Here is a 27,147-nt window from a genome sequence, read left to right on the forward strand (position 1 = left end):
GAAGATCCTGGACTAGAAGTCAATGTTCTTTCTACTTTGTCATCCAGTTCTTATAAATATTATTCTGTGAATTTGACTTTCTGTGGCACCCAAGAATCTTCAAATGCTTTTTGAATAGTCACTTATTCATTCTTTCGGCCTCTCTGTAGGGTTAAGAGAGGACACGCACTGGATTTTTCATTTCCTAGATAGGGAAGTTCCAGAATGTGTTTAATTCATATCTGGTCTGTACTGTCTGCTTTTATATCTGTTGCCCATTTCCTTGTTCTTCCTCTGGCTTCAGGATTCAGCTGGCTAGCTGTCTTTACAAAGATTTCTAGACTTTCTAGCCCCATGTGATATATCCAAAAAGTTGGTTATTTGTTAGAGTAAACTTGAAAGAATCCAGTGCCCAAAGCCAAGTCCTGGTTTTCAGTTGATTTTGTCTTAACGATCATTTGGGGGTTTTCCTTTTTGAGATGTACTTTAATGGAGTAAAAGATGGAAAGTCAAATAGGCATCCCATGGTATCAAAACTGGAAGGGACCTCCCAGCTCATCTGGTCCAACACCGTTATGGATAAAGAAACTGAGGCCCATAGAGACCCAGTTACTTTTCCAGGCTCTCTGAACTCTCTTGTCATTGTTCTTACCATTCCATGACTCTGAGAGAGGTCTTATCTTAACAGAAGGAGTTAAGAGGAACCAGTTTCTCATAATGGTGCAGATATACAGATAATGCAAGGAGACTTTATATCTGCAATAATATGGTCAATCTGAAAATTCTCAGTTTGGTTGTGAAAGTCTAAAAAGACCATACAGAGTATACCAACTTGGAGTATCTCTGGCTATAGGTAGCCTACAAGTAAATAGAAAAAAAAAAATGGGTTTGAGGCCATCTCTGATGGAGAAAAGGCCTTGTAGCATGGTGGTTAAGAAAGAACATGGCTGTTGGACCAGAATTCCTAAATTTAAATCCTGGCTCTCTACTTACCCACTGTGTGAACTTAGGGAACAACTCGGTGCCTCAGTTCCCCTTCTGTAAAATAGGGATTCCTATATGGTACCTGCTTTATAGGTTCCTGGGTAGATTACATGAATTTATACTTATAAAGTACTTAGAACAGAACCTGGTACCTAATGAGCATTCAGTAACTGTTATTATTTAGTCATAAGATTGCTTAAGTCAGACAAAAGGCCTCCTCCCTGTGCTGAGCCAGCGTGCATGTTGTTGAATTCTCTCCAGCTGGAAATACTCTTTGGACATCATAGATGGGAGAGGTAGGAAAGTCATTTTGGGGGGGGGGGGGGATGGATGAATGTGCCCGTGCTGAACATGCTTACTCCTAGAGCCAAGACCAAACTGCTGGCTTCCAAGAGAGAAAGGCAAAGAGAGCCACAGTTTGTCTCAAGTACAGTGGAGCCAATTTAAGTGTGTATTATGGTGAGGTGTCTTGGCATCTACCTTCCTATTTCCTTGCCTGACCCTGGCATGAGGCTGCCAAGATACCATCTCCCCTAGGGTTCCCAAAGTTACTGCTCTCTAAATGTTTCATTGTTTTTTTGAGTAAAAGAGATTTTGAAAAATTGGAATTCTCTATGTGCCTGCTCAGTGTGACACCTCCCAGGGCTGAGAGGGACCCTAGATCATAAGACTTCATTTTCTCAGGTGAGTTTTCTACTTTTAACTTGTCCTCTTTTTCCCCTTAGGCCAGGAACCATCACTTTGCAGGCCCTTTCAGAAGCTAACAGAAGGCTATGGATGGAGGCTATGGATGGAAAAGAACCCGTAAGTTACCTCAGGAAACTAGAGAAACCTCAGCACCATAATCCAGTGTGTGAGTGCCCTGAGTGGTACCAGTGGGTCTAGGACAATTAAATAGTCAGATTGTCAGACTCAAAATTTTAGAGCTAGAAGGAATTGTTGACTTGATATTTCTTGCTTAAAAAGTAAGGCAATTTGAGTTCCAGAGGGTGAGGGACTTCTCGGCTTACTCTCAGAAAAGGCATAACAGCTGGGCCTAGAATCTAGGTTTCTCAGCTTCTTGCTGCAGTGTCAGATGATGCAGCTGTGCCCACAAGATCTTCTTAAGAAAGAAAATTAAGCCTTTTTTCAGTTTATACAACATATGTGTTCATATAGAAAGATGGAAAATAATTGTCATAACTGAATAAGCCTCAGTTTCCTTTTATTTTTATTAATTTTTTAAAGGCTTTATTTATTTATTTGACACTGAGAGAGAACAAGCAGAGGGAGCTGCAGAGGGAGAGGGAGAAGCAGGCTTCCCACTGAGCAGGGAGCCCGATGCGGGGCTTGATCCCAGGATTCTGGGATCATGACCTGAGCCAAAGGCAGACGCTTAACAACTGAGCCACCCAGACGCCCCCAAAAATACCTTGTTTATAAAAGTGGCAGCAAGGGCTGGTCAGCATAGAAAGCTCCCTCATTGAAATATCCCTGGGCATACACACAGATGCAGATAATTTTCTTTTAAAAGGAGAGATTGTTAAAGCAGACTAACAGGTGCCATATAGAAGGCTTATTTCCTGCAGTTTCACATTATTATTGTTGCTGCTTCACTAAACACCCCAATTCACTAATCTTATACATAGTATACATGCCTTTGTTTAAAGTGTCAAAGAAGATCAGGACTTCAAGGGACATCTACTCCAATCCTGATCATTTTAGAGATCTGAATTTTGAAGTGTAGAGAATGAAAAGGACATGCCTGAGATTTCATAATGAGGTAGAGGTGGAGCCTGGACTAGAGTTCGTCAAGGATCTCCTCTTTGGTTTCTCACACAGCTATCATAGTGTGTACTTCAATATGACTCAGACAAATCTTGATCAATGCATGGATCTCTTTCAGTTGGACACTTGCTTTTCTACAGAGAAACACCCATTAGTTAGCCTTTGGGGTAGGAGGTTGGTATTGGGAACATTTACATTTTACCATCAATGCCCATTAGCCATATATCCATTAGAAAACTATTTCTTTTCTCTCATGCTCTCTTGCTCCATCAGAAAAATTCTCCAAGCTTTACATAAGTAAATCTCTAAGATGGGTAGGCTGCAGTGAGCTACTTGGAATCTGCTGTAGTCTTCAGAGATTGTTAATCCAAGTATTTTCTAGGGACCTAGGCAAAGATCATTCTGTTTAGCCCACTTTTCATCTTATTAAAGCTTTAGAGTCGCTAATGGTTTTGATGGACTATCTGGGGAAAGAGATTTAGTATTATTCGCCATACTTACTTATAGTGATTCCCAATAGCCATGGCTTTTTCTTTCTCTTTTTTTTGTAGATCTACCACAGCCCCATAACAAAACAGGAAGAAAGTGAGTCAAATTTATGATCTATTGACATTACAAACTGCTAGCTGTCCTAATCACAGTTAATACTATCATCAATAATATGTAATATTGATGCAAGTGTGTTTATTGATTCCTCTGTGGAATAAAATTCAGACCTATTTTTTTAATGTCTACTTATTGAAATAAGGAAGTCACTTTATCTTAGCTTATGGTGTGGATAGTAATAATAATATAGAGAAGAACATTATATCTTTCTTGTTCTAAACACATGATAGAAATTATGTGCATTTCCACCCTAACATTTCATGTTTGATGTTGCTCATGTCTAAAACAAACATAATACAATGGAATCACTAAAAGCATTTTGTGCTGTAAGAGTAAAAACTCTATTTTTCCCCTGAAAAAAAAAAAAAAAAGATCTTTCCATTTAAGGGTACTGGAGATGAAAAACCATACCCCTTATTCTCTCACTGCAGTCTCTTAGCATGATCAATAAATGTTTGGTAGGTAAAGCTTGTTATAGCAGGATCTAACTCTGTTTTCCTTTGTTTGAAACAGTGGAGCTGAATGAAGTGGGGTTCAAGTTTGTTAGGAAGTGCATCAATGTCATTGAGACCAAAGGTAAGACATGAACCAGAGTGTTGGCGGTGTTTGAATTTGGTCACTCTGAATTTATTCTGGGGCAATTTCTCTAAAGTAGCAATGATGTCATTTGTTGGTCAGGACTCGTTTTAGCAATGAAGACTATTTATGAACCTTGAACATGAGACACAAATTTCTAAAATTCCAGCAAATTCCAAGCCAGTGGTATCCAAGCATATTGGGATAATTTGCGGTTCCCTGCTTTTAAAGAGAAAGAGCTTAATTAATCAAATGGTACAAAATTCTAAGTTATGCAAGATAATTATGTCCTAGAGATCTGCTGTACAGCATAAAGCTGTAGTTAACAATACTGTATTGCAGACTTAAAAATGTTCTAAGATGGTAGATCTTGTGTTAATAGTTCTTATCACAAAAAAAATAATAATGAATAAAGAGGGCCACAGAAAAGTTTTAGAGGTGATGGATGTGTTTCTGCATAGACTGTGGTGATGGTTTCATTTATCTCCAAACTCACCAAGTTGTATATATTAAATATGTACAGCCTCTTGTATTTAAAAAAAAAAATAAAGAGAAAGAGCTTCAAACAGCTTATAAAGTATTCTAAAATACTACTGGGCACTCCTCAAATAGTGTTATGACAGTTCCATTGCAAATAAATAAGAGTTCCATTTCTGCCACAATACATATCGGTTTAAAAATTGATGGGGTGCAAAGCTGAACTCAGACAAATATGGAATCAGTGTTTTCCCAGGTTAATGATACTTCTAGTTTCTCTCTGAGAATATTTAGAATGTGGGCAAGTAGTATATGGGCCAAGCCTCTTTATTCTTTGAAATGTTGCTAGAATTTCTCTATATGCAAAATGGCCTTTTTGTTTCACATATGCCATATTCCATCCCTTTCTTCCTTTATATCACTGTTCACAAGCAACTCGGAGGTTGGTATTTCCTCCTTTTTCAATTAAACCCTAGCTCCCTTTTTCAATTAAACCCTATTCTCAGCCACCTGCTGCTACCCACCTAAGCATATTTTTCTATTTACTATAGAGTATATTCTCTTCTGTTCACATTAATGAAATCTTGGTATAATCCAAATGAAAGTATGGAGAGAATAATTTGGAGAGAGGCTTCAAAACAGTTCCCCTATTGCAGGGGAAGGCTGGGGAGCTTGCAGAGGGTAGGGAGACACTTTCCTATTTGAACTGACACCAGGGTATAAGTACCTACTTTCTCAACCCTCAGGAAAGTGAAAGCTCTAGCTATGGAAACAAAACTGACCTCAATTTCTTTCCCTAGGGATCAAGACAGAGGGATTATACCGTACTGTGGGCAGCAACATTCAGGTTCAGAAGCTGCTGAATGCCTTTTTTGGTAACAATTTTAATTTCATAATTCTTATTGGAAATTGTGTATTAAAAATAAATGTCTATAAGAGAAAGGAGACATTGCTAAAAAAGGTTGTAGAATGTTTAAGAAATATTTTCAAAGGAAAAATGTATGCATATTTGCCTACCCAGGCTCAGAGACAATCTTGCCTTGAAACAACTAGCATCTCTCCTTCTCCACATCATATTGACACCTCAGAACCTTTGCAATCTGGCTTCTACCCCAACCTCTCCACTAGAACTACTTTTGCCAGGCTTAGAAGGTATCTTCTGTGAAATCCAGTGGACAATTTTCAGACACTGTCTTGCTGGATCTCCTTGTTGACTGTTCCCTCCTTTTTGAAACTTTCTCCCTAATGTGACTTCTGTGACTCAACATCTTGTGACTTTTCTAAAATCTTGTATTAAACCTTTCAAGTGACTCTTGTCAGGTCCTTTTTCTTCTTCTCATCTTCTAAATCTTGGCTGGGTATTTTCCAGCATTCCATCTTTGCCACCCTTTGCTTCTTCCTCTACATATATTCCTAATGAATAAATATTAACTTGGTAATGCATGACATTTTTTTCCCTTTTTACATGTCTAGTGATTTTTAAAGTTTTTATTCAAATTCCAGTTAGTTAACGTACAGTGTAATAGTAGTTTCACATGTATAATATAGTGATTCAGCACTTCCGTATAACACCAATTGCTCATCACAAATATAATCCTTAATCCCCATCACCTGTTTAACCTATCCCCCTACCCACCTCCCCTCTGATAACCATCACTTTGTTCACTACAGTTGAGTCTATTCTTGGTTTGCCTCTCTCTTTTTTTCCCCCATGCTCACTTGTTTGGTTTCTTAAATTACACAAATGAGTGAAATCATATGGTATTTGTCTTTCTCTGACTGACTTATTTGGCTTAGCATAATGCTCCCTAGGCTCCATGCATGCAGTTACAAATGGCAAGATTTCATTCCTTTTTGATGGCTGAGTAATATTCCATTGTGTATATAGACCACATCTTCTTTATCCATTCAACAGTCAATGGACATTTGGGCTCTTTCCATATTTTGGCTTATATTCATAGTACTGCTATAAACATTGGGGTGCATTTATACTTTGAATTAGTATTTTTTGGGTAAATACCCAGTAGCGCAATTGCTAGATCATAGGGTAGTTCTATTTTAAACTTTTTGAGGAACCTCCGCATGGTTTTCCAGAGTGGTTGCACCTCTTTGCATTCCCACCAACACTGCAAGAGGGTTCCCCTTTATTTACATCCTTGTCAATACCTGTTGTTTCTTGTGTTGTTAATTTTAGCCATTCCGACTAGTGTGAAGTGATATCTCATTGTAGTTTTGATTTGTATTTCCCTGATGATGAGTGATGTTGAGCATCTTTTCATGTGTCTGTTGGCCATCTATTTGTCTTCTTTGGAAAAATTTCTACTCATGTCTTCTGCCCTTTTTTTTAAACAATTATTTGTTTTTTGAGTGTTCAGTTTTATAAGATCTTTATAGATTTTGGATACTAACCCTTTATCAGATATATCATTTGCAAATACCTTCTCCCATTCCATAGGCTGCCTGTTAGTTTTATTGATCATTTACTTTGCTGTGCAGAAGCTCTTTATTTTGGTGAAGTCCCAATAGTTTATTTTTGCTTTTATTTCCCTTGCCTCAGGAAAACATATCTAGTAAGAAGTTGCCACAGCTGATATAAAAGAGGTTACTGCCTATGTTCTTCTCTAGGATTTTGATGGTTTCCTGTCTCACATTTAGGCCTTTACTCCATTTTTATTTTTGTGAATGGTGTAAGAAAGCATTCCAGTTTCATTCTTTTTCATGTAGATTACCAATTTTCGCAATATCATTTGTTGAAGACACCGTCTTTTTTCCATTGATTTTCTTTCCTGCTTTATTGAAGATTAACTAACCATACAGTTGTGGGTACATTTCTAAGTTTTCTATTCTGTTCCATTGATCTGTGTGTCCATTTTTGTGCCAGTACCATACTGTCTTGATCCCTACAGCTTTGTTATATAACTTGAAGTCCAAAATTGTGATGACTTCAGCTTTGCTTTGCTTTTTTGGGATTGCTTTGGCTATTCAGGGTCTTTTTGATCCCATACAAATTTTAAGATTCTTTGTTCTAGCTGTGTGAAAAATGATGTTGGTAATTTGATAGGGGCTGCTTTGGGTACTATAGACATTTTCATAATATTTATTCTTCAAATCCATGAGCATGGGATCTTTTTCCATTTCTTTGTGTCATCTTCAATTTCTTTCATCAGTGTTTTCTAGTTTTCAGAGTACACATCATTTACCTCTTCAGTTAGGTTTATTCCTAGGTATGTTATGCTTTTTGGTGCAATTGCAAATGGGATCAATTCCTTGATTTCTCTTCCTGCTGCTTCATTATTGGTGTATAGAAATAAAACAGATTTCTGTACATTGTTTTTGTATCCTGCGACTTTACTGAATTCATTTATCATTTCTAGCAAGTTTTTGTGTAGTCTTTCAGGGTTTCTAAATACAGTCTCATGTCATTGGCAGATAGTGAACATTTGACTTCTTCCTTGCCAATTTGGATGCCTTTTATTTTTCTCTTGTTGTCTGATTGCTGTGGCTAAGACTTCCAGTACTATGTTATCAGTGGTGAGAGTGGGCATTCCTGTGTTGTTCCTCACTGTAGAAGAAAAGCTATCAGTTTTTCCCCATTGAGGATGATATTAGCTGTGGGTTTTTCATATATGGCCTTTATTTTGCTTAGGTATTCCCTTTAATCCTACCTTTTTGAGGATTGTTATCATGAATGGATGTTGTACTTTGTCAAATGCATTTTCTGCATCTATTGAAAGGATCATATGGTCTTATCCTTTCTTTTATTAATGTGGTCTATCATGTTGATTGACTTGCGAATATTGAAGCACTTGCAGCCCAGGAATAAATCCCACTTGATCATGCCAAATGGTTCTTTTAGTGTACTGTTAAGGATTCAATTTGCTAGTATCTTGTTGAGAATTTTTACATCCATGTTCATCAAGGATATTTGCCTGTAGTTCTCTTTTTCAGTGGAGTCTTTATCTGCTTTTGGTATCAGGAAAATGCTGGCCTCAAGAATGAATTTGGAAGTTTTCCTTCCTCTTCTAGTTTTTGGAATAGTTTGAGAAGAATAAGTATTAACTCTTCTCTAAATGTTTGGTGGAATTCCCTTGTGAAGCCATCTGGCCCTGGACTTCTGTTTGTTGGGAGATTTTTGATTACTGACTCAATTTTTTAGTGGTTTTCAGTCTGTTCAAGTTTTCTATTTCTTCCTGTTTCAGTTCTGGTAATTTATATGTTTCTGGAAATTTATCCACTTCTTCAAGGTTGTCCACTTTGTTGGCATATATTTTTTTCATAATATTCTCTTATAATTGTTTTTTTGTGGTATTGGTTGTTATTTCTTCTTTCTCATTTTTGATTTTATTTATTTGGGTGATTTCTCTTTTCTTTTTAATAAGCCTGGCTAGGAGTTCATCAATTTTATTTATTTTTTCAAAGAAACGGCTTCTGGCTTCATTGTTCTGTTCTATTGGTTTCTTTTGCTTCTATATCATTTCTTCTGCTCTAATCTTTGTTATTTCTCTTCTTCTGCTGGTTTTAGGCTTCATTTATTCCTCTTTTTCTGGCTCCTTTAGGTGTAAGGTTAGGTTGTATATTTGAGATTTTTCTTGCTTCTTGAAGTAGGCCTAATGTATTGGTATATACTTCCCTCTTAAGAGTATGTCCAGCAATTTTGATTAGATCCTGAAAATCATGGGTATTGCATGTCTTGATTTTGTTGACTTCTATTAAAGAGTATTGAAATTTGTTTTTTAGGTAGTTATTTGTAGATCAACTTCGTCCATTTGAGGCTTCTTTTTAAGCTTGTTAAGACAAATATAAGGTAACTTTTACTGGCTAGGTTAGTCCTACTAGTAAAGTCTGCTTTCTTTTTTCTCCTCATTCTTATTGGTTGGAACTTAAACATCTCCCAGCTCTGTGTCACTTCTTGGAATTGTTCAGCTTAAAATTCCCTGATATTTCATTGGCTAACCTCATAGACTTTCTTTTAAAGATTATTTATTTATTTTTAATTTATTTTAGAGAGAGAGAGCACAGGCCGGGGGAAGAGCAGAAGGGGTGGCAGAGGGAGAGGGAAAGAAACTCAAGCAGACTCTGTACTGAGTGCAGAGCCCAATGTGGGGCTCAATCCCATGACTCTGAGATCATGACCTGAGCCAAAATGAAGAGTCAGATGCTCAACTGACTGAGCCACCCAGGTGCCCTAGCTCATACATTTTTATTTTGGCCGCTCATGGCTTAGTATTCAATGGACAGACTCAAGGAGACCCATAGAAAAATTTTTTTTTTTTTAGTTCTTTCTCTATACAACTCTCTCTTTTCTGGTACACTGCCCTGCAAATTCTAGCTGCCTCAGCCTCTCTGAACTCCAGTCTTTGTCTCTTCCACCTGAGCAAGACTTCCATGCTCAGCAAGACTTCCAAGCTCCCTCTGCTACCATTCAGAATGTGCTTTCAGGTAGCAAGTGGTGACAATGGTAGGACTTATTTTATTTGTTTCCCTTTTTTTCAGAGTCATTGTCAAACAGCTCTTTCTTTTATTTTGTCCAATTTTCTAATTGTTACAACAGGAGAGCAAGTCTAGTACCAGTTACTCCAACATGGCCTGGAGTAGAAGTCCCTCTGTGGGGTTTTACTAGCACCTCTGTGCGGACAGCACCCCAAAATCTCTAGCCTAGACATCATCTCCTGAGTTCTAACTGCAGTGTATCTGGTTTCTCACTGGACCTGTGCTTCCCAAACATATTTAGATCATGGTACATTGTAATGATCATATCTGTATAGCATACTCTGTTATATGAACAAAACTGATCATGGCACAAGTATTAAGCTCCAAGGGCTGAAGGAATCAGAATTGGAATTGTCGCAGACTCTCTCTCTACATACATGTTTCACAGATACATATATTTGACATGTCCAGAACTAAACTTAATTGTTTTTATCTTTCCGCAAACCTGCTGTTCTTCCTTTTGTGAATGGTAGTGAACTATCTGATAATCTCAGTTTTCATAAAGCGTCAGAAGACAAACTGACTGTGGAGAGCTGCACTTTGAATAAAGCACATATTTTTGGTCTTTTCTGTGATGCATAGCTTACCTTCCATAACCCTGTAGGCCTGACAACCTAACCCTGTTAGTATTTGAGGATGCTACAGCATGTAATAATGGCAGGTATAGAGTTTTTATATTATAGAGTACATCATTATTGCCTCAGCATTTGTTTGCATTTATCACTTTACATTCTTGACTTAAAAAATCACATTGTCCTATTCCAGGCCATTTACATTACATTTTATAAGCTATAGGACACTTTTTTATTAATGAAATGGCTTAAAGCATGGCCCAGAATAAATCTCTGAAAAATTATTGAAATCAGATTAACTGTTTAGAATTCTCTGTCTAGTATCACTACATTCTTCTACCTAATATATAATAAGCTAAAACATGTGTCATGCTCAATATCCTACTGATTCTTTTACAGGCTTCAATAAGACTGAAATGGTTCCCTCAAATCATACATGGCAATACAATTTGATTTATATATCAAAGAAAATGGCAGGGTTGGCATATTGCATCTATTCAACATCAAGTTCTAAATATCATTACTTACATGAATATCTGAAAAGTAGACCAAGAATTTCTGGATATAAATATTTATACATATAATATAAAACAGTGTCAGTTTTACTTATTTATGCATAAAAGTGGTAAACTCTGATCCTTTCCCCAATTCTAATTCTATATTTGGTGATCCTTATTCATTTAGCAAATAATTTGAGTATCTAACTAAGGGTCAGGCATTTTGCTCAAGGATGTAGATTAGAGTGAACATATCACTTGCATTTACTACCTTCGTGGGGCCTACATTTTATAGGAAAGACTGTCTTTCTGCTAACTTAAAATTTATATTTGTATGGGGTGATTTCCTTTCTAAGCTTCTTGTATATTATGTCTTCTGGGGGTGCTCACTGGGATCCTCAAAGTATTCTTGCTTCTTTTCACTCTACCCTGATCTATTTCCACGCCATTAGGGGCCAGCTGCCTTGGTTCCATATAGGCTCATCATGATTTATCCTGGGAAGAAGAGTATTCCTTTCCTTTTGCTAGCACAGCATGTTTTTATCTCTTTTCTTAAGTCTCATGCTCTATGCAAGTCAAAGGTACACTTCCAGCTATGTTTTTTAACTTAAACAACCCTTAGACTACTTTCTTTATAGCATCTCCTATATCACATGACTGGGGGCTTTTTTTTTGTTCTTTACTAAAAGCTTCTATTCTTTGCCCAACTGAAAATCTGTCTTTTTTTTTTTTTTTAAAGATTTTATTTATTTATTCATGAGAGACAGAGAGAGAGACAGAGACAGAGGGAGAGGGAGAAGCAGGCTCCCCGCGGAGCAGGGAGCCCGATGCGGGACTCGATCCCAGGACCCTGGGATCATGACCTGAGCCGAAGGCAGACGCTTAACCGACTGAGCCACCCAGGCGTCCCTGAAAATCTTTTTGCCAAATAAAATATAACACAGGCCACAAAGTCAATGGGAGGGAGAAACACATCCACAATCAATAATTATTTTTCATTCAGTCCATCATTGTGTTAGTCACATTCCTCCCCCACCCAAGATTGTTGCATTATGCTCTATGTTTTTTTTATTATGTTCAGTTAGCCACTGCATAGTACATCATTAGTTTTTGATGTAGTGTTCAGTGATGCATTAGTTGTGTATAACACCCAGTGCTCATCACGGCATGTGCCCTCCTCAATACCCATTATGCTCTATGTTAACAGATCCTACAAAATGAAGGGGTAGCATCTTCACTCATGCTGAATCCATCATAAACTAATCACAGAGAAGCTAATCTGATTACCTCAGAAGCAGCTTGGTACTGCATCTAAGTGTTCTGCTTCTCCACCCCTTATCAAGTCCTAGTCATCTTATTAATGATAATGCGTATTATAATAATTACATATATTTGTATTATAATCTTGATAATCATAATCATGCACATGATAATACCAGTGTACCTAGCACATTACAGGTACTGTTCCTTCAGTGGGACTCTAAAATCTTGTGCTCCAGAGAGTATTTCACAATGACTGGAACAGAGGGGTGAGATAGAGCAGGGAGACTGGATGTATGGATATGTGTCCTTTATGAAGTTGATTCTAGCTAGGAAGCCATACATGGAAGAACATTATTCCCACAATACTGTTACCTAATGCCAGAGGCCTGCTGAACTAAACAGAGGGGAAATGAACATAGTGAGTAAAGTAACATATAATTGGTAAGATGTTAATTATTTAGGTTTTAAAATTTCTCCTTTTATCTTTATGCTATTAAAAAATACGTTTAATTTTCAGAAACTAAATGGAACACCTAATATAATCATATGTAGACAGTTAAATACAATAGAAATTATAGTGATATTTTTTCCCAAAAAAATCATACTTGGAGAGGAAAAAAAGGTGGTAGAGGAATAGGGGACCCTATTCCAACCAGTCCCCTGAGTTGACCTGGATACCTACCAGACCACTCTGAACACCCACGAAATCAGCCTGAGATGTAAGAAGATATATCTGGATCTCTACAAACAGAATATTGCAGACAGTTGGTTTTGAGGTATGAAGTGGGGGGCTGTGATTCCATGGGGACTTACCGGAAGATAAGTGGAAGGGGGAGGGAACCTTTGGGATCTTGCACCACTGGTGAGCGAAAGCCTCCCGTGCTGGGGATGGGGCACAGACTCGCAGACAGGTAGCAATGGGGAAAGGACTTTAGTGCAGTCCCCCAGACTAAAACCAGAGTGGCGGGGCCATGCATGCGACCTGGGGGCGGCTGGCGATTTTAGAAGCACAAAGGGTAGAGATGTGGCCTGACCTGGAGGCAAGGACTGGAGTGCTGCTGAGGGGCCCACAACCCAGGACGCTGCAGTTTATAGCAGTGCTGACAGAAACGGACATAGTGTGGCCTGGAGAACTCACTGAAGAACAGACTGTGATCTCTCTGCTCTGAGGCAGACAGTTGGAATTGGTCTATTCTGCTCTGACTCTTGGAAGAAACGTGGAAAGCCACCAGGGAAAGCCACCAGAGAACAAAAGCCCCCCAAAACCAGTTTTCACTGAGCCCATCCCCCCCACAGGGATCATGGCAAATCTGCCCAAACAGGGTTGCCTGAGTAACAGTGTGGCAGGCCCCTTCCCGAGAAGACAGGATGGGAGAACAACCCAGGTTGCTGACAACCCTAAGGTCCCTATAAAACCAGTGCATCATGCTTGGGTTGTGGTAAATAATTTGGACTCTGTACATTCTCTCAACCAACCCTCAACAGAATGACTAGGAGGAGGAGCCCCCAAAATAGGAAAGACTCAGAGACTGTGACTTCTGCCACAGATTTACAAATGGATACAGATATAACCAAGATGTCAGGAATGGAATTCAGGGTAGCAATTGTGAAGACAATGGCTAGAATGGAGAAATTGATTAATGGCAACATAGAGTCTCTAAGGGCAGAAATGAAAGCTGAATTGGCAGAACTTAAAAATGCTATCAATGAGATCCAATCTAGGTACTCTTACAGCTAGGATAAATGAGGCAGAAAAACGAATTAGTGATCTAGAAGACCAACTGATAGAGAAGAAGTAAAAAGAGGAGGCCTGGGAAAAACAGCTCAAAACCCATGAAAACAGAATTAGAGAAGTAAGTGACGCCATGAAACGTTCCAAGGTCAGAATTATTGGGATCCCTGAGGGGGTGGAGAAAGAGAGAGGACGAGAAGATACATTTGAGCAAATCGTAGCTGAGAACTTCCCTAATCTGGGGAATGAAACATTCACGTCCTAGAGGCAGAGAGGACCCTCCCAAGATCAAGGAAAACAGGCCAACACCCCAGCATGTAATAGTAAAACTCGCAAATCTTAGAACCAAGGAAACCATCTTCAGGGCAGTTAGGGGGAAGAGATTCCTTAGGTACAGAGGGAGAAGCATCAGAATAATGTCAGACCTATCCACAGAGACCTAGCAAGCCAGAAGGGGCTGGCAAGACATATTCAGGGTACTAAATGAGAAGAACATGCAGCCAAGAATACTTTATCTGGCAAGGCTTTCATTTAGAATGGATGGAGAGATGCAGAGCTTCCACGACTGGCAGAAACTGAAAGAATATGTGACCACTAAGTCGGCCCTGTAAGAAATATTAAGAGGGGTTCTATAAAAGGAGAAAGACCCCAAGAGAGATATACAACAGAAATTTACAGAAAAAATCTATAGAAATAGGACTTCAGGGCGCCTGGGTGGCTCAGTTGGTTAAGCGACTGCCTTCGGCTCAGGTCGTGATCCTGGAGTCCCGGGATCGAGTCCCGCATCGGGCTCCCTGCTCGGCGGGGAGTCTGCTTCTCCCTCTGACCCTCCTCCCTCTCATGCTGTCTCTCATTCTCTCTCAAATAAATAAATAAAATCTTAAAAAAAAAAAAAGAAATAGGACTTCACAGGCAGCATGATGACAATAAATTCATATCTTTCAATAATCACTCTCAACATGAATGGCCTAAATGCTCCCATAAAATGGCACAGGGTCACAGACTGGATAAAAAGTCAGGACCCATCCATATGCTGTCTACAAGAGACTCATTCTGAACCTAAAGATATATCGAGACTGAAAGCATGGTACTGGCACAAAACAGACATATAGACCGGTGGAACAGAATAGAGAGCCCAGATATGGACCCTCAACTCTATGGTCAAATAATCTTCGACAAAGCAGGAAAAAATACGCAATGGAAAAAAGACAGTGTCTTTAATAAATGGTGCTGGGAAAATTGGAGAGCTATACACAGAAGAATGAAACTCGACCATTCTCTAACACCATACACAGAGATAAACTCAGAATGGTTGAAAGACCTCAATGTGAGACAGGAATCCATCAACATCCTAGTGGAGAACATTGGCAGTAATGTCTTTGACATCAGCTGCATCAACTTCTTTGAAGATTACTAGAAATCTCCAAAGGGAAGTTAAACAAAAGGGAAAATGAACTTTTGGGACTCTATCAAGATAAAAAGCTTCTGCACAGCAAAAGAAACAGTCAACAAAACAAAGAGGCAACCCACAGAATGGGAGAAGATATTTGCAAATGACACTATAGACAAAGGGCTGATATCTGAGATCTATAAAGAACTTCTCAAACTCAGCACCCAAAAAACAAATAATCAACTCAAAGAATGGGCAGAAGATCTGAACAGACACTTTTCAAAAGAAGACATACAAATGGCTAACAGACACATGAAAAAATGTTCATCATCATTAGCCATCAAGGAAATTCAAAGCAAAACAACATTGAGATACCACCTTACACCAGTTAGAATGTCAAAAATTGACAAGGGAAGAAACAACAAATGTTGGAGAGGTTGTGGAGAAAGGGGAACCTCTTACACTGTTGGTCGGAATGCAAGTTGGTACAGCCACTTTGGTAAACAGTGTGGAGGTTCCTCAAAAAATTAAAAATAGAGCTACCCTATGACCCCGCAATTGCAGTCCTGGGTATTTACCCCAAAGACACAGATGTAGTGAAAAGAAGGGCTATATGCACCCCAATGTTTATAGCAGCAATGTCTGTAATAGCCAAACTGTGGAAAGAGCCGAGATGCCCTTCAACAGATGAATGGATAGCGAAGACGTAGTCCCTATATACAATGGAATATTACTCAGCCATCAGAAAGGATGAATACCCAACTTTTACATCAACATGGATGGGACTGGAGGAGATTATGCTAAGTGAAATCAGTGAAGCAGAGAGAGTCCATTATCATATGGTTTCACTTATTTGTGGAACATAAGGAATAGCATAGAGGACATTAGGAGAAGGAAGGGAAAAATGAAGGGGGGGATCAGAGGGCAAGATGAACCATGAGAGGCTATGGAGTCCGAGAAACAAACAGGGTTTTAGAGGGTAGGGGAGAGGGGGGATGGGTTAGCCCAGTGATGGGTATTAAGGAGGGCACATACTGCATGGAGCACTGGGTGTTATGTGAAAACAGTGAATCATGGAACACTACATCAAAAACTAATGTTCTACTATATGGTGACTAACATAACATAATAAAATAAAATAAAAAAAATCATAACTATTCAGCATCTAAAGACTTACATTTAGTATTAAACTCACGTGTATCTAGACAAATAGATAATAAATATATATTGAAAAGAAGCAACTTCAAAGTATATGAGCTTTTTGAGTAACAGAGACATAATACCCCTAGGAAATTAAACAAAACCATATCACACTCCACTTTAGGAGCTGCATAAGTTGAACTCTGTGCATTTAGTGTAAAGCAACTCTGTAGGTTAATAACCTTTATTATACTCAAGTATAGTGGGGAGCTTTACCTTTCAATACATATGAAGGCATTTTTATTCCTAAGGTCAGGTGTGTGTGTGTGTGTGTGTGTGTGTGTGTGTGTGTGTGCGTGCATGTATTTAAAAACTTATATAGGTTCAGTACCTTAATCACAACTATACTTAGTAACCTAAATAGGTACGTTGAATATTCTCAGATCACGTGTGCTTTGAACCAGTACCACTAAGAGGCTGGAATAATTTGTAAATAGTTATTTAACGTTGTCCTGTTTTAAATTCTTTATTTGCCTTCAGTTTTGAAGCTGGAAATAGAGTCTGTGCTGTGAATATTTGTTTTTTCAATTGTTTTCTTAAAATCTGAATAATGGATACCAAATTCATCTTCAGTTCCCAACCAACATATTGCCCTTTTCTAGCATTCTTGTCAATGTGTGAAAAGTGGGAAAGAAATATTTGTGTCAGGCATATCTTATCTTACAAAAAAGTTAAAGTTTTGACATAACAAACTGGTAACCTCCTTACCCTACGTGCTACCTGCTGCTGGGTTTCTCATTTGGAGAGTCTATCCGCTATCTCACCATGAATAAGGAACCAGGGAACTTTTTGCACTGATGTCCTATTGCTACTTTAACCAATCAGTCTTATGGAGTTAAAATCAAGGTATTGGTGGGGTTGCATTCACTCTGGAGGCTCTAAAGGATAATCTGTTCCTTTGCCTTTTGTAGCTTCTAGGAGCTGACTACAGTCCTTGTTTCCTATGTGCCAGGCACTGTATCAGGTGGTAGTTATATAGCAGTGAACAGACAGACAGAAATCCCATTCCTCATGAAGCATAGAGTCTAGCAGCAGCCATATTGTTCATGGATATAGTCCTACATTTTCCTCCCAGAATAAACTCTGGAATATCCCCAATCCAGGGTTCTGTTGATTTCCACCTGACAGTACAGGCAATTGGAAAAGAGAAATCACAGTTCCGTTTTGAAAGAACAGCCTGCTTCTTGAACCAAGGTCTTTCATACTATTTATATGAATTATGTAAGAAGAATATATTAACTTTGGGATAATGTAAAAGTATTCTTTTTTTTCTGATACGGAGTGTATGCGTCGTTTTCTCTATCTGAACTCCACTGGTTCTCATTTTCCTCCTGGTCTTATTGCTTATCTTCTGCCTCCTCCTGTCTTGATTTATGAACCCCTTTCTACTTTCCTTAGACCAGTCTTACAGTTCACGCCATTTCATCTATTGATTTATTCAGTGTTTATTGAATGTCTACTATATGATAGACACTAGTGTTTATGGCTGCTCTTTACCTCTCTTTATCTTTTATTTTTCTCTCATGCTTCACATATCCCTTGCCTTCCATTCTGATATACTGTCAATTTACTTTCATAAAATGTCTCCCATTAGCTCACATTGGAGACCCTTTCAGATACAAGTAACTAGTCAATTCAATGAGAAATAAAAGACTAGTCTTCTCTCGATCAAATCTAGTTGTCATCTGGGAAAATTGCATTTACAGAATTCTCAGGTAGGTAGTACATACTCTAGCATTCCTCAGTCTATTTTTTTTTTTCCACAAGATGCTTGGATCTCTAGGAATCTAATATCCAGCACAATGGCCAACATAAGAAATATTTGTGGAATGGATGAGTGCTGTAATGATAATTCCAAAAGTCACAATACTTATGACACAGTGCTGGCTACAGCAAAATCCAGCTATTGTTCCATATTCATTTATTTCTCATGTACTTTTAATAATGGTACAAGTCATTAATTGCCAGTTACATTTAACAATCTTTCACATACTTTTTCAAATAAAAACTGACATTAGAAATCAGTAAAATTTGGGGCGCCTGGGTGGCTCAGTTGGTTAAGCGACTGCCTTTAGCTCAGGTCATGATCCTGGAGTCCCTGGATCGAGTCCTGCATCGGGCTCCCTGCTCGGCGAGGAGCCTGCTTCTCCCTCTAACCCTCCCCCCTCTCATGTACTCTCTCTCTCTCTCTCATTCTCGCTCGTTCAAATAAATAAATAAATCTTTAAAAAAAAAAGAAATCAGCAAAATTTGTAGAATAAGAATGCTCAGCAAGTCCCATTGAAGTGTGAGTATACATTCTAAACGGATTTCACAGATTGATCAGTCTATACTTGCACTCAAAATTTTACATTCCTAGGTAGGTACATGTACTGCTAAAACATAAACTGAGGCATATTAAAAATTTTAAGAGCTAATTTGAGGATAAATCCATTTGAATTGGGCAGCATTCTGTCTAGCAGATAGAAAAGAGCTGCAAGGCTCTGTAGAAAATGAAAGACCTTTTTTTCCTTTAAAAATTTTTTATTGTCATAGAATATATACAACATAAAATTGCCATTTTAGACATTGTTAAGTGTACAGTTTTGTGACATTAATTACATTCACAGTGTTGTACAAACATTACCACTATTTATTTCCAAAACTTTTTCATCATCCCAAACAGAAACTCTATAGCAATTAAGCAATAACTCCCCATGCCCCGCCTCCAACGTTTTTTGTTATGCTATGTTAGTCACCATACAGTACATCATTAGTTTTTGATGTAGTGTTCCAAGATTCATTATTTGCGTATAATACCCAGTGCTCATTATAGCACGTGCCCTCCTTAATACCCATCACTGGGCTAACCCATCCCCCAACCACCCCTCCCCTCTGAAACCCTCAGATTGTTTCCCAGAGTCCATAGTCTCTCATGGTCCATCTCCCCCTGATTTCCCCCGGTTCAGGTTTTCCTTCCTTTCCCTAATGTCCTCCATGCTATCCCTTATGTTCGACATATGAGTGAAACCATATCTATAAAGAACTTCTCAAACTCAACACCACAAAAATAAATAATCAAATCAAAAAATGGGCAGAAGACATGCATAGACACTTTTCCAAAGAAGACATACAAATGATAAGAGACACATGAAAAAATGTTCAACATCATTAGCCATCAGGGAAATTCAAATCAAAATTACATTGAGATACCACCTTAAACCAGTTAGAGTGGCAAAAATTAACAAAGCAGGAAACAACAAATGTTGGTGAGGATGTGGAGAAAGGGGAACCCTCTTACACCGTTGGTGGGAATGCAAGCTGCTACAGCCACTTTGGAAAGCAGTATGGAGGTTCCTCAAAAAGTTAAAAATAGGGCTACGCTATGACTCAGCAATTGCACTACTGGATATTTACCCCAAAGATACAGATGTAGTGAAAAGAAGGGCACCTGCACCCCAATATTCATATCAGCAATGTCCACAATATCCAAACTGTGGAAGGAGCCGAGATGCCCTTCAACAGAGGAATGGATAAAGATGTGGTTCATATATACAATGGAATATTACTCAGCCATCAGAAAGGGTGAATACCCACCATTTGCAAAGACATGGATGGAACTGCAGGGGATTATGCTAAGTGAAATAAGTCAAGCAGAGAAAATGAAAGACTTTTATAGGCAGATGGGAGCAGCAACAGGAAGTTATATTAGGAGGAAGGGTAGGTTGCTTATTACAAGATTACTTTCCTTTAGGGAATGACAGGCGTCTTTCGGACATATCATCTAACTAGTGCTGATTAAGTGATTTCTGATGGACTGGTTTAAAATTCCTTTTCTGGGAAAAACAAAATAATAGTTAAGTCTCAGTTTGGGCAATGTGGGGCTTACCATAAATGACTTCATTTTGGGCCTGTTGTCTTATTTTTTTAAGAAGTGCACCTCTTTTGAACAGAGTCTCAGCCTAATTGGAAGATGTGATCAAAATTTAAGGCTCTACTGCTACTTCCAGCTACTGCACTGGGGTGCTCACAGGTTTTTTGTTTTTGTTTTTTTTCTTTTCTGAATCTGTGTGGTATTCATATGTCATGACATCGGGTTCACATTCTTTAAGTTGGCCATTCTCTTCACTCCTTTTCTGACATTCTAATCTCAGGGAGGTCATTTTCTTGATGATTAGCAGCTGTGAGCATGCATTTAAAGATTTTGAGAGAACACAGTGTCCCAGGGAGACTGCTATGATTATTATTTTTTTTAAAGATTTTTATTTATTTATTTGACAGAGAGAGACAGAGCGAGAGAAGGAACACAAGCAGGGGGAGTGGGAGAGGGAGAAGCAGGCTTCCCGAGGAGCCAAGGAGCAGGGAGCCCGATGCAGGGCTCGATCCCAGGACCGTGAGATCATGAGCTGAGCCGAAGGCAGACGCTTAACCACTGAGCCACCCAGGTGCCCCAAGACTGCTATGATTATTATAAGCAAGATAATTCCACATGTCTGGAGTGTACTTTGGAGCCATGGTTCCCAAGACCCAAACCAATCAGAATCAAAGTCAAAGACCCCATTGAAGTTGCTTTCTTAATCCAAGTGAGTTGTTCAGTAATCTTACGTAGCTGAGTCTCAACTTCCCCAGAAGTGTCAGTCCAAGTGAGCATTTGGTATTATCCATAGCACAAACACCTGTCTTCTCAGCTGAAAGATAACCAAGGGCTATCCAACTTTGTTCAGAAAGTCTAGGGATTTTTTTTGGCAATTATTGTTTGAGTAGTAGATTCAGGTATAGTCACCAGAGTTAAGGAGCATTGTTTTCCTGTGTATTAACAGAGAGGAAAAGCAAGTAGTGAAAGGCAAAAGGAAAGGCTTCCTTTTGGATATGAAAATCCTGATCTACAATTTGGGGGGAGCTCTTCACCTCAAGATGCCATCTTCTTCTGGGGAGGAACCTCCCTAGTGAATAATAATTTTAGATCTCTAACTGGTGTACAGCTCCAAGAGTCTGAAGGAGCTTTTTTAAATTGAGAGTTGTGGACCTAAGGTTCAAGTTCCAGAAGTTTGACTCCTGTCTGGGTAGTGAAGGGGACCTGGTATAGTCCCTTTCAAGGAGGTTCAAGAGCACTCTTTATTTTAATAATTCCTAAATAGAAGGGTGGGAGAAAATTGGAAGTATTAGTTTGGAAAATTATAGCTTGTAGCCTGGTTAACTGAGGAAAGTAGCAGAATTTAGAATCCACTCCAGTGTGGAGTTATATAACAAAATCTCAGTGACAATAAATAGGACTAGAATTTGATATTTCAGAGTTGTGTTATAATTTTCTACAGAAACATTCATTTTTTCTACAATCACGCTCATTTCTATCAAAGATAATCCCAGTGAGACTAATTTGTTTGCAAAATAAGTCTAGTCCATTACAGTGGCCTGATTATTTATATGAGTGTAGCAAAAATAGTGATTGACCATACAGGCCCTTTTTAAATCTGCTTTGCTGTAACTTTTCATATGTAATCTTAGAGTGGACTTTTAAAACCCTCTCCAGGCTAAGAAACCAAGCCAAAGACTCACCATCAGACTTCTGGAATACCTTTAGATTTGGATGAATTCCTCTCTTCATGAGGTCCCCAACATATTCTGAGGTCCCTAGGCCTGCCAGGAAGTGACCTCCTTTATTCACCTGGTTAGGCTGCTAGGAATCCTGTAAGCAAGGTACGAGGCTTGTTTTTACAAGGGGCTTTATTGAGTCCATAAAGTTAACCTTAGTTCTTTAAAGATGTCTCTTCATATTTGATTCTATGCATATTCTCAAATACAACATTCCAGTCAAAGCATTGGTAACATAACCATTGTTTCCAGTTGTGTCTAAGGAGAACAGATTCTTACTGAACTTATTCAAATAACTGTATTGCCTTGAAAATAAGAAAACTCAGTAAGTTTCCAAATTCTGGAGAAATCAGGTAAAGAGAAAAAGTAAATGGTTATGTTCTGGTTAATTAGTTATACTTTACAAAATTGCTATAATTCATAGATAGCTTAGGAGAGAAAAGTTTCCTTAAATCTGGATAAAAGAAAACATTAAGGAACCAGCAATGTTTCAAAGAAGATGTTTTGAAAAATATAATTATCCTCATTCGTTCATTCATCTTCATGTTGTTCTGCTTGAATCCAGTTTTTCCATTAGTTCTGGACATTCTTTCTCAGTTCAGTTTTATAATGGTAAAGTTATCAGAAACCTGTATTCTAGAGTAATTGTCAGATTCTTTTCGTGAATCTTTCCAAAGATGAAGTGCTTTTGCAAAAACAATAGAGTAAATAATAACTGTCTGTAAATGGCAAAAGACTTACAAATGTCCGTGGTTAAAGATCTGATGATAGTTCACTATAATAGAATTGTCAACAAAATTTGGTTATTTCTGTGACATATAACATTTTATGGTAATTACTGGAATTATGACTGATGATATTATACCAAGATGTATCAGATTTTTAAGAATTTCACATGATTTCTAGATCACTTATATCAATAATATACATCCATACAATATAACCTAAGAAAGTTTATCATCATTTATCTAATAATATCCCCCATGTAATTTAACATACCAAATAAGCCTAATTAGTTTAACATTTCTCTTTTACAAGGTGAGAGACAAATCCTTTGAGATTTTTCAAGGACCTTCTGAGAAATCTCAGTTAGTTTGAGGTAAAAAAGATGCCATTTAGAATTTGATTTTGAGAAAGTGTCAAAGGTTTGAACATTTGATTAAAAAGGATCAAAGATCATTATGAAATAATACTTTATATATTTAACCAAAGTGACAAAGAAGATGGTAAGGGCAAACACATAAGGTTACATAGTTCTGAACAAAACTTAGCTCTCTTAATATTGAGAAGACTGGGTTTTCTTAATTAATTAAAGACCTGATAAAGACAATGTGAAATATAGTAAGTTATTTTGGTCAGACACAAAATCTTTGCTTTCCATGTAGATTATTAAAAGGCAAAGAAAAACCTTTCATAATTTCTTATCAAGAGCAGACCAATAATCCAGAAAAATTTTGTCCTTTTAGCATATGAAAGAAAATTTTTAGCTTTAGTTTTACATAAGTACACTATTGATATGATAGCTTGTTTTTAGAACCCTTATTATTTCTAGTAGTTTTAATTACATATATTAATTTGAATTCTTAACCCTTAGAATCCTTAATTTCTAGTTAAAACCAAGAAGTAAACAATATTAGACTGGAAAATTTATAAGTACATTTCATAATTTTTAGAAGTATATTCTTCCTCATAGTGAATTTTCCAGAGTGGCGCAAAATATGTTTAATTATAGACTCAGATATTTGTTCCTCTATAAAAGGAAGCCAAAGGTAGATAAACCTATGTTTAATAATTAATATTTCAGTGTTTTATCTTATTTGGAAATGATCTAGATATTCAATGAATATCCATCATCTAGCTTTTCTCAGTATAACTTTAATGTTTTATCTTATCAAAAAGATTTAGGAAACTATTTTTAAATAGATATACCATAAAGTATAATTATTGTTAAAATGTTTATTTACTTTTAATTTTTTGAGGATACTTGATATACAATGTTACATTAGGTTCAGATGTACAACATAGTAATTCCACATCTCTATACATTATCCTATGCTCACCATAATTATAGCTACCATCTTTCACCATATAACACTCTTACAATATCATTGAGTATATTCCCTGTGTTGTGCCTTTTATTTCTATGACTTATTCATTCCATAGCTGGAAACCTGTTTATAAACATTTACTTACATCTGTTTAACTTACTTATTCTTAACAATTATGTTTAAATTAGTCATGAAAATTTTATGAGATATTATATAGCTAACCATTATATTAAGTTCTCTTTCTTGCTGATAAATTCTATAACAGAGATAACATGAACTTACTTGACTTTTAGTAAACCTAGATAGAATAAAAGTATATTTAATACTGATAACTTTAAAGACATGCCTGTTTTAATTAAACCAACAAACAAATGAGCTTTTATTTACTGAAGATTATCCTAGTTCACATGAACTTGAAAAACATTTGGGTTGGTTTCTATACTTCTGAGGGTATACTTGATTTATATAAATTCTTGTTTGTCTTTAAGCCAATTAAATAGAGCTGTTTATAAATTAAGTTTGGCAATATCATCTGGAGGGTAGAAAAATATCACACATCTATAACAGACATATATAGACATTCACAAAAGGAGATCTTACGTCTTTCATTTTAGCTTAGGGAAGAAGTCCTAAAAAAACCTTTCTGTCAGGCTTTGAATATAAACTTCCAATTTAGCCAACTTCTGAACATAGAGTTACCTTAAAAAAATCCTTTCAAGTATCTTGTCAGGATTCAACTGGGACAAATAATAAATATCCCTGGCAATACTGAACAACCCTTTGGATGCAAGAGTTGTCCCGAAAGAGGGTACAGAAGATGCTAACCCCTAAGATCCAGAACTGAAAATAATAGCCAAAAGAAAGAAAGATGTAGGCAATTCCCCTGAGAGTAGGCAATAGTTGGTAGGACGCTAGATGCAAATCGAATGTGCCTTGCATTTCTGTTCAGCCATAGCTAGCCCTAAATGGGGTATAGCCCACATTTCTCTCTGGCTAAATTTGGGAGACTACCCAACCTGAGAATTGCCAAACCAAGCTCTCAGGACACAAAACAAGACAAAGAAGAAGGCAATGGCTGTCCACGGTAAAGACCAACAACCGATGACAAAGTATCTGAAAGCAAAGTCATGAATCACAGTTCAAAAATTTAATTCTTACAGAAGTTTAATTCTGCAAATCTGAATTTGATAAGGAAGGGACACTGTAAAAGTTTACCTTTCTCTCTCTACCAGGCACTACAGGTATCTGTGAGAGCTGACTTTGGTAAGAATGCTCACCATTTGCTGGCTTCTGCCCATTTTTCTGGGATCCCATCTGTAGGCTCTAGAGCACATGGGTTGTCCCAGTGGGTATGATCATAGTCATCAGAGACTGTAGAGGAGGAAAAATAATATTCCCTCTTCATTTTATGGTGAGTGCTTGGCTGAGGACCATTTATCTCTAGAAGATCTCCAAAATGGATAAGCGTACTTAGGTTAAAAGTTCTCCATTGTAGCCATTGTAATTCAAGATTATTTTAGTAAGGTTAATGTGCTTATTCATCCTTAAAATTTCATTCATCTGAAGCCTCACACTGGAGCCAGTCCAGCTTAAGTCAGTCTCAGTCTGACCCCACCCAGTCTGGTTTCTAAATCAGTCTGTCTGATGCTGGTCCACATCAGACTCAGTCCAGAAAAATAAATGCTCAAATAAAGTCTGAAAACTCATAATGCAAAGGCTGCAGAGCTAGAATCCAAGAAGGACTTACTCACAACCTCCAGAGTCAGCAAGAAAGCAGCAGGCTCAAGGGGCTCAACTGGTACCCTTGTGTGGTTGCTTGTTGTTCTTGGAGGCCTTTGGGAGTGGGTTTCTCCTTCAGATCCCATTTGTGACATCAGAACTGTTACAAGATAAAGTAAGGCATATTAAAAACTTTAAGTGTATTTGAGCAAAAATCAATTCGAATCAGACATCATCCAGTCTAGCAGATAGAAAAGAGTTCAGAGGAGCTGTACAAAATGGAAGACTTTTATGGGCAGAAGGGAGCAGGAACAAGGAAGTTATACTAGCAAAAAAGCATGTTGGTTATTGCAGGCTTACTTCCTTTATAAAGGATGGCAGTGGTTTATTAGGCAGATTACCTAACTAGTGCTGTAACGGTAATTCCTGATTGTTTAAAAATTCCATTTTTCTTTTTATTATTATTATTATTATTATTATTACTATTTTAATTATTTTCTTGAGAGCCAACACTGTAATTCTCACTTTGGTAACATGGACTTAGCATAAGTGACTCCATTCTGGGCCTGTTGTCTTATTTTTTAATAACTCAAAATTCTATAGAATACAGAGAAGAGAACTAATAAATCATGACTAAAAGCATGAAACCCACAAATAATGGACAAATTTAACAATAAGGATTTTTATTGTTCAGAATTAAAGTACAATAATAAATGTTTCACTCTTCTGTACTAACTCCATATCTTGAACACATTTTTTTGGTTTGTTTTACCTATCACCTATCATGTTGTATTGAAATTATTTTTTGATGCATATTTGTCCAGGAGAATTTGTTTCTCAAAAAAGGAACCATTCTATACATGACTGTACTTCATACCATCGCATAGAATTCCTACCATATATAGTTTTATAAAATACGGTTTCTGTGAATCTCTACAGATAATACCACCAAGTTATCTAAACTGACATATAGTTAATATTTGGAAATAACGGCCGCCTGGGTGGCTCAGTCGGTTAAGCATCTGCTTCCAGCTCAGGTCATGACCCAGGGCCCTGGGATCGAGCCCCCCATCGGGCTACCTGCTCAGTAGGGAGCCTGCTTCTCCCTCTCCCTCTGCCTGCTGCTCCCCCTGCTTGAGCTCTCTCTCTCTCTCTCTGTCAGATAAATAAAATCTTTAAAAAATATATTTGGACAGAAATAGTAACTAACAAGTTAGTAATATTTTTACATGGGAAGCCAGAATTCTCAAAGATGCCTAAATCCCCATCAGAGGCT

At 37.6% G+C, this 27,147-nt stretch overlaps 1 protein-coding gene across 1 annotated transcript in view; it reads left to right on the forward strand.

Annotated features, from left to right (window-relative positions):
- The window catches only part of OPHN1 (oligophrenin 1), a 463,303-nt gene that overhangs the window by 320,244 nt on the left and 115,912 nt on the right, over positions 1-27,147 (forward strand). The window contains exons 11-14 of the mRNA XM_021679709.2: positions 1,689-1,767; positions 3,282-3,315; positions 3,850-3,912; positions 5,190-5,264. Coding sequence (XP_021535384.1) covers positions 1,689-1,767; positions 3,282-3,315; positions 3,850-3,912; positions 5,190-5,264 — 251 coding nt within the window. The remainder of the gene's footprint in view (positions 1-1,688; positions 1,768-3,281; positions 3,316-3,849; positions 3,913-5,189; positions 5,265-27,147) is intronic.

Source organism: Neomonachus schauinslandi, chromosome X (assembly GCF_002201575.2).
Source record: "Neomonachus schauinslandi chromosome X, ASM220157v2, whole genome shotgun sequence".
Taxonomy (NCBI): Eukaryota; Metazoa; Chordata; class Mammalia; order Carnivora; family Phocidae; genus Neomonachus; species Neomonachus schauinslandi.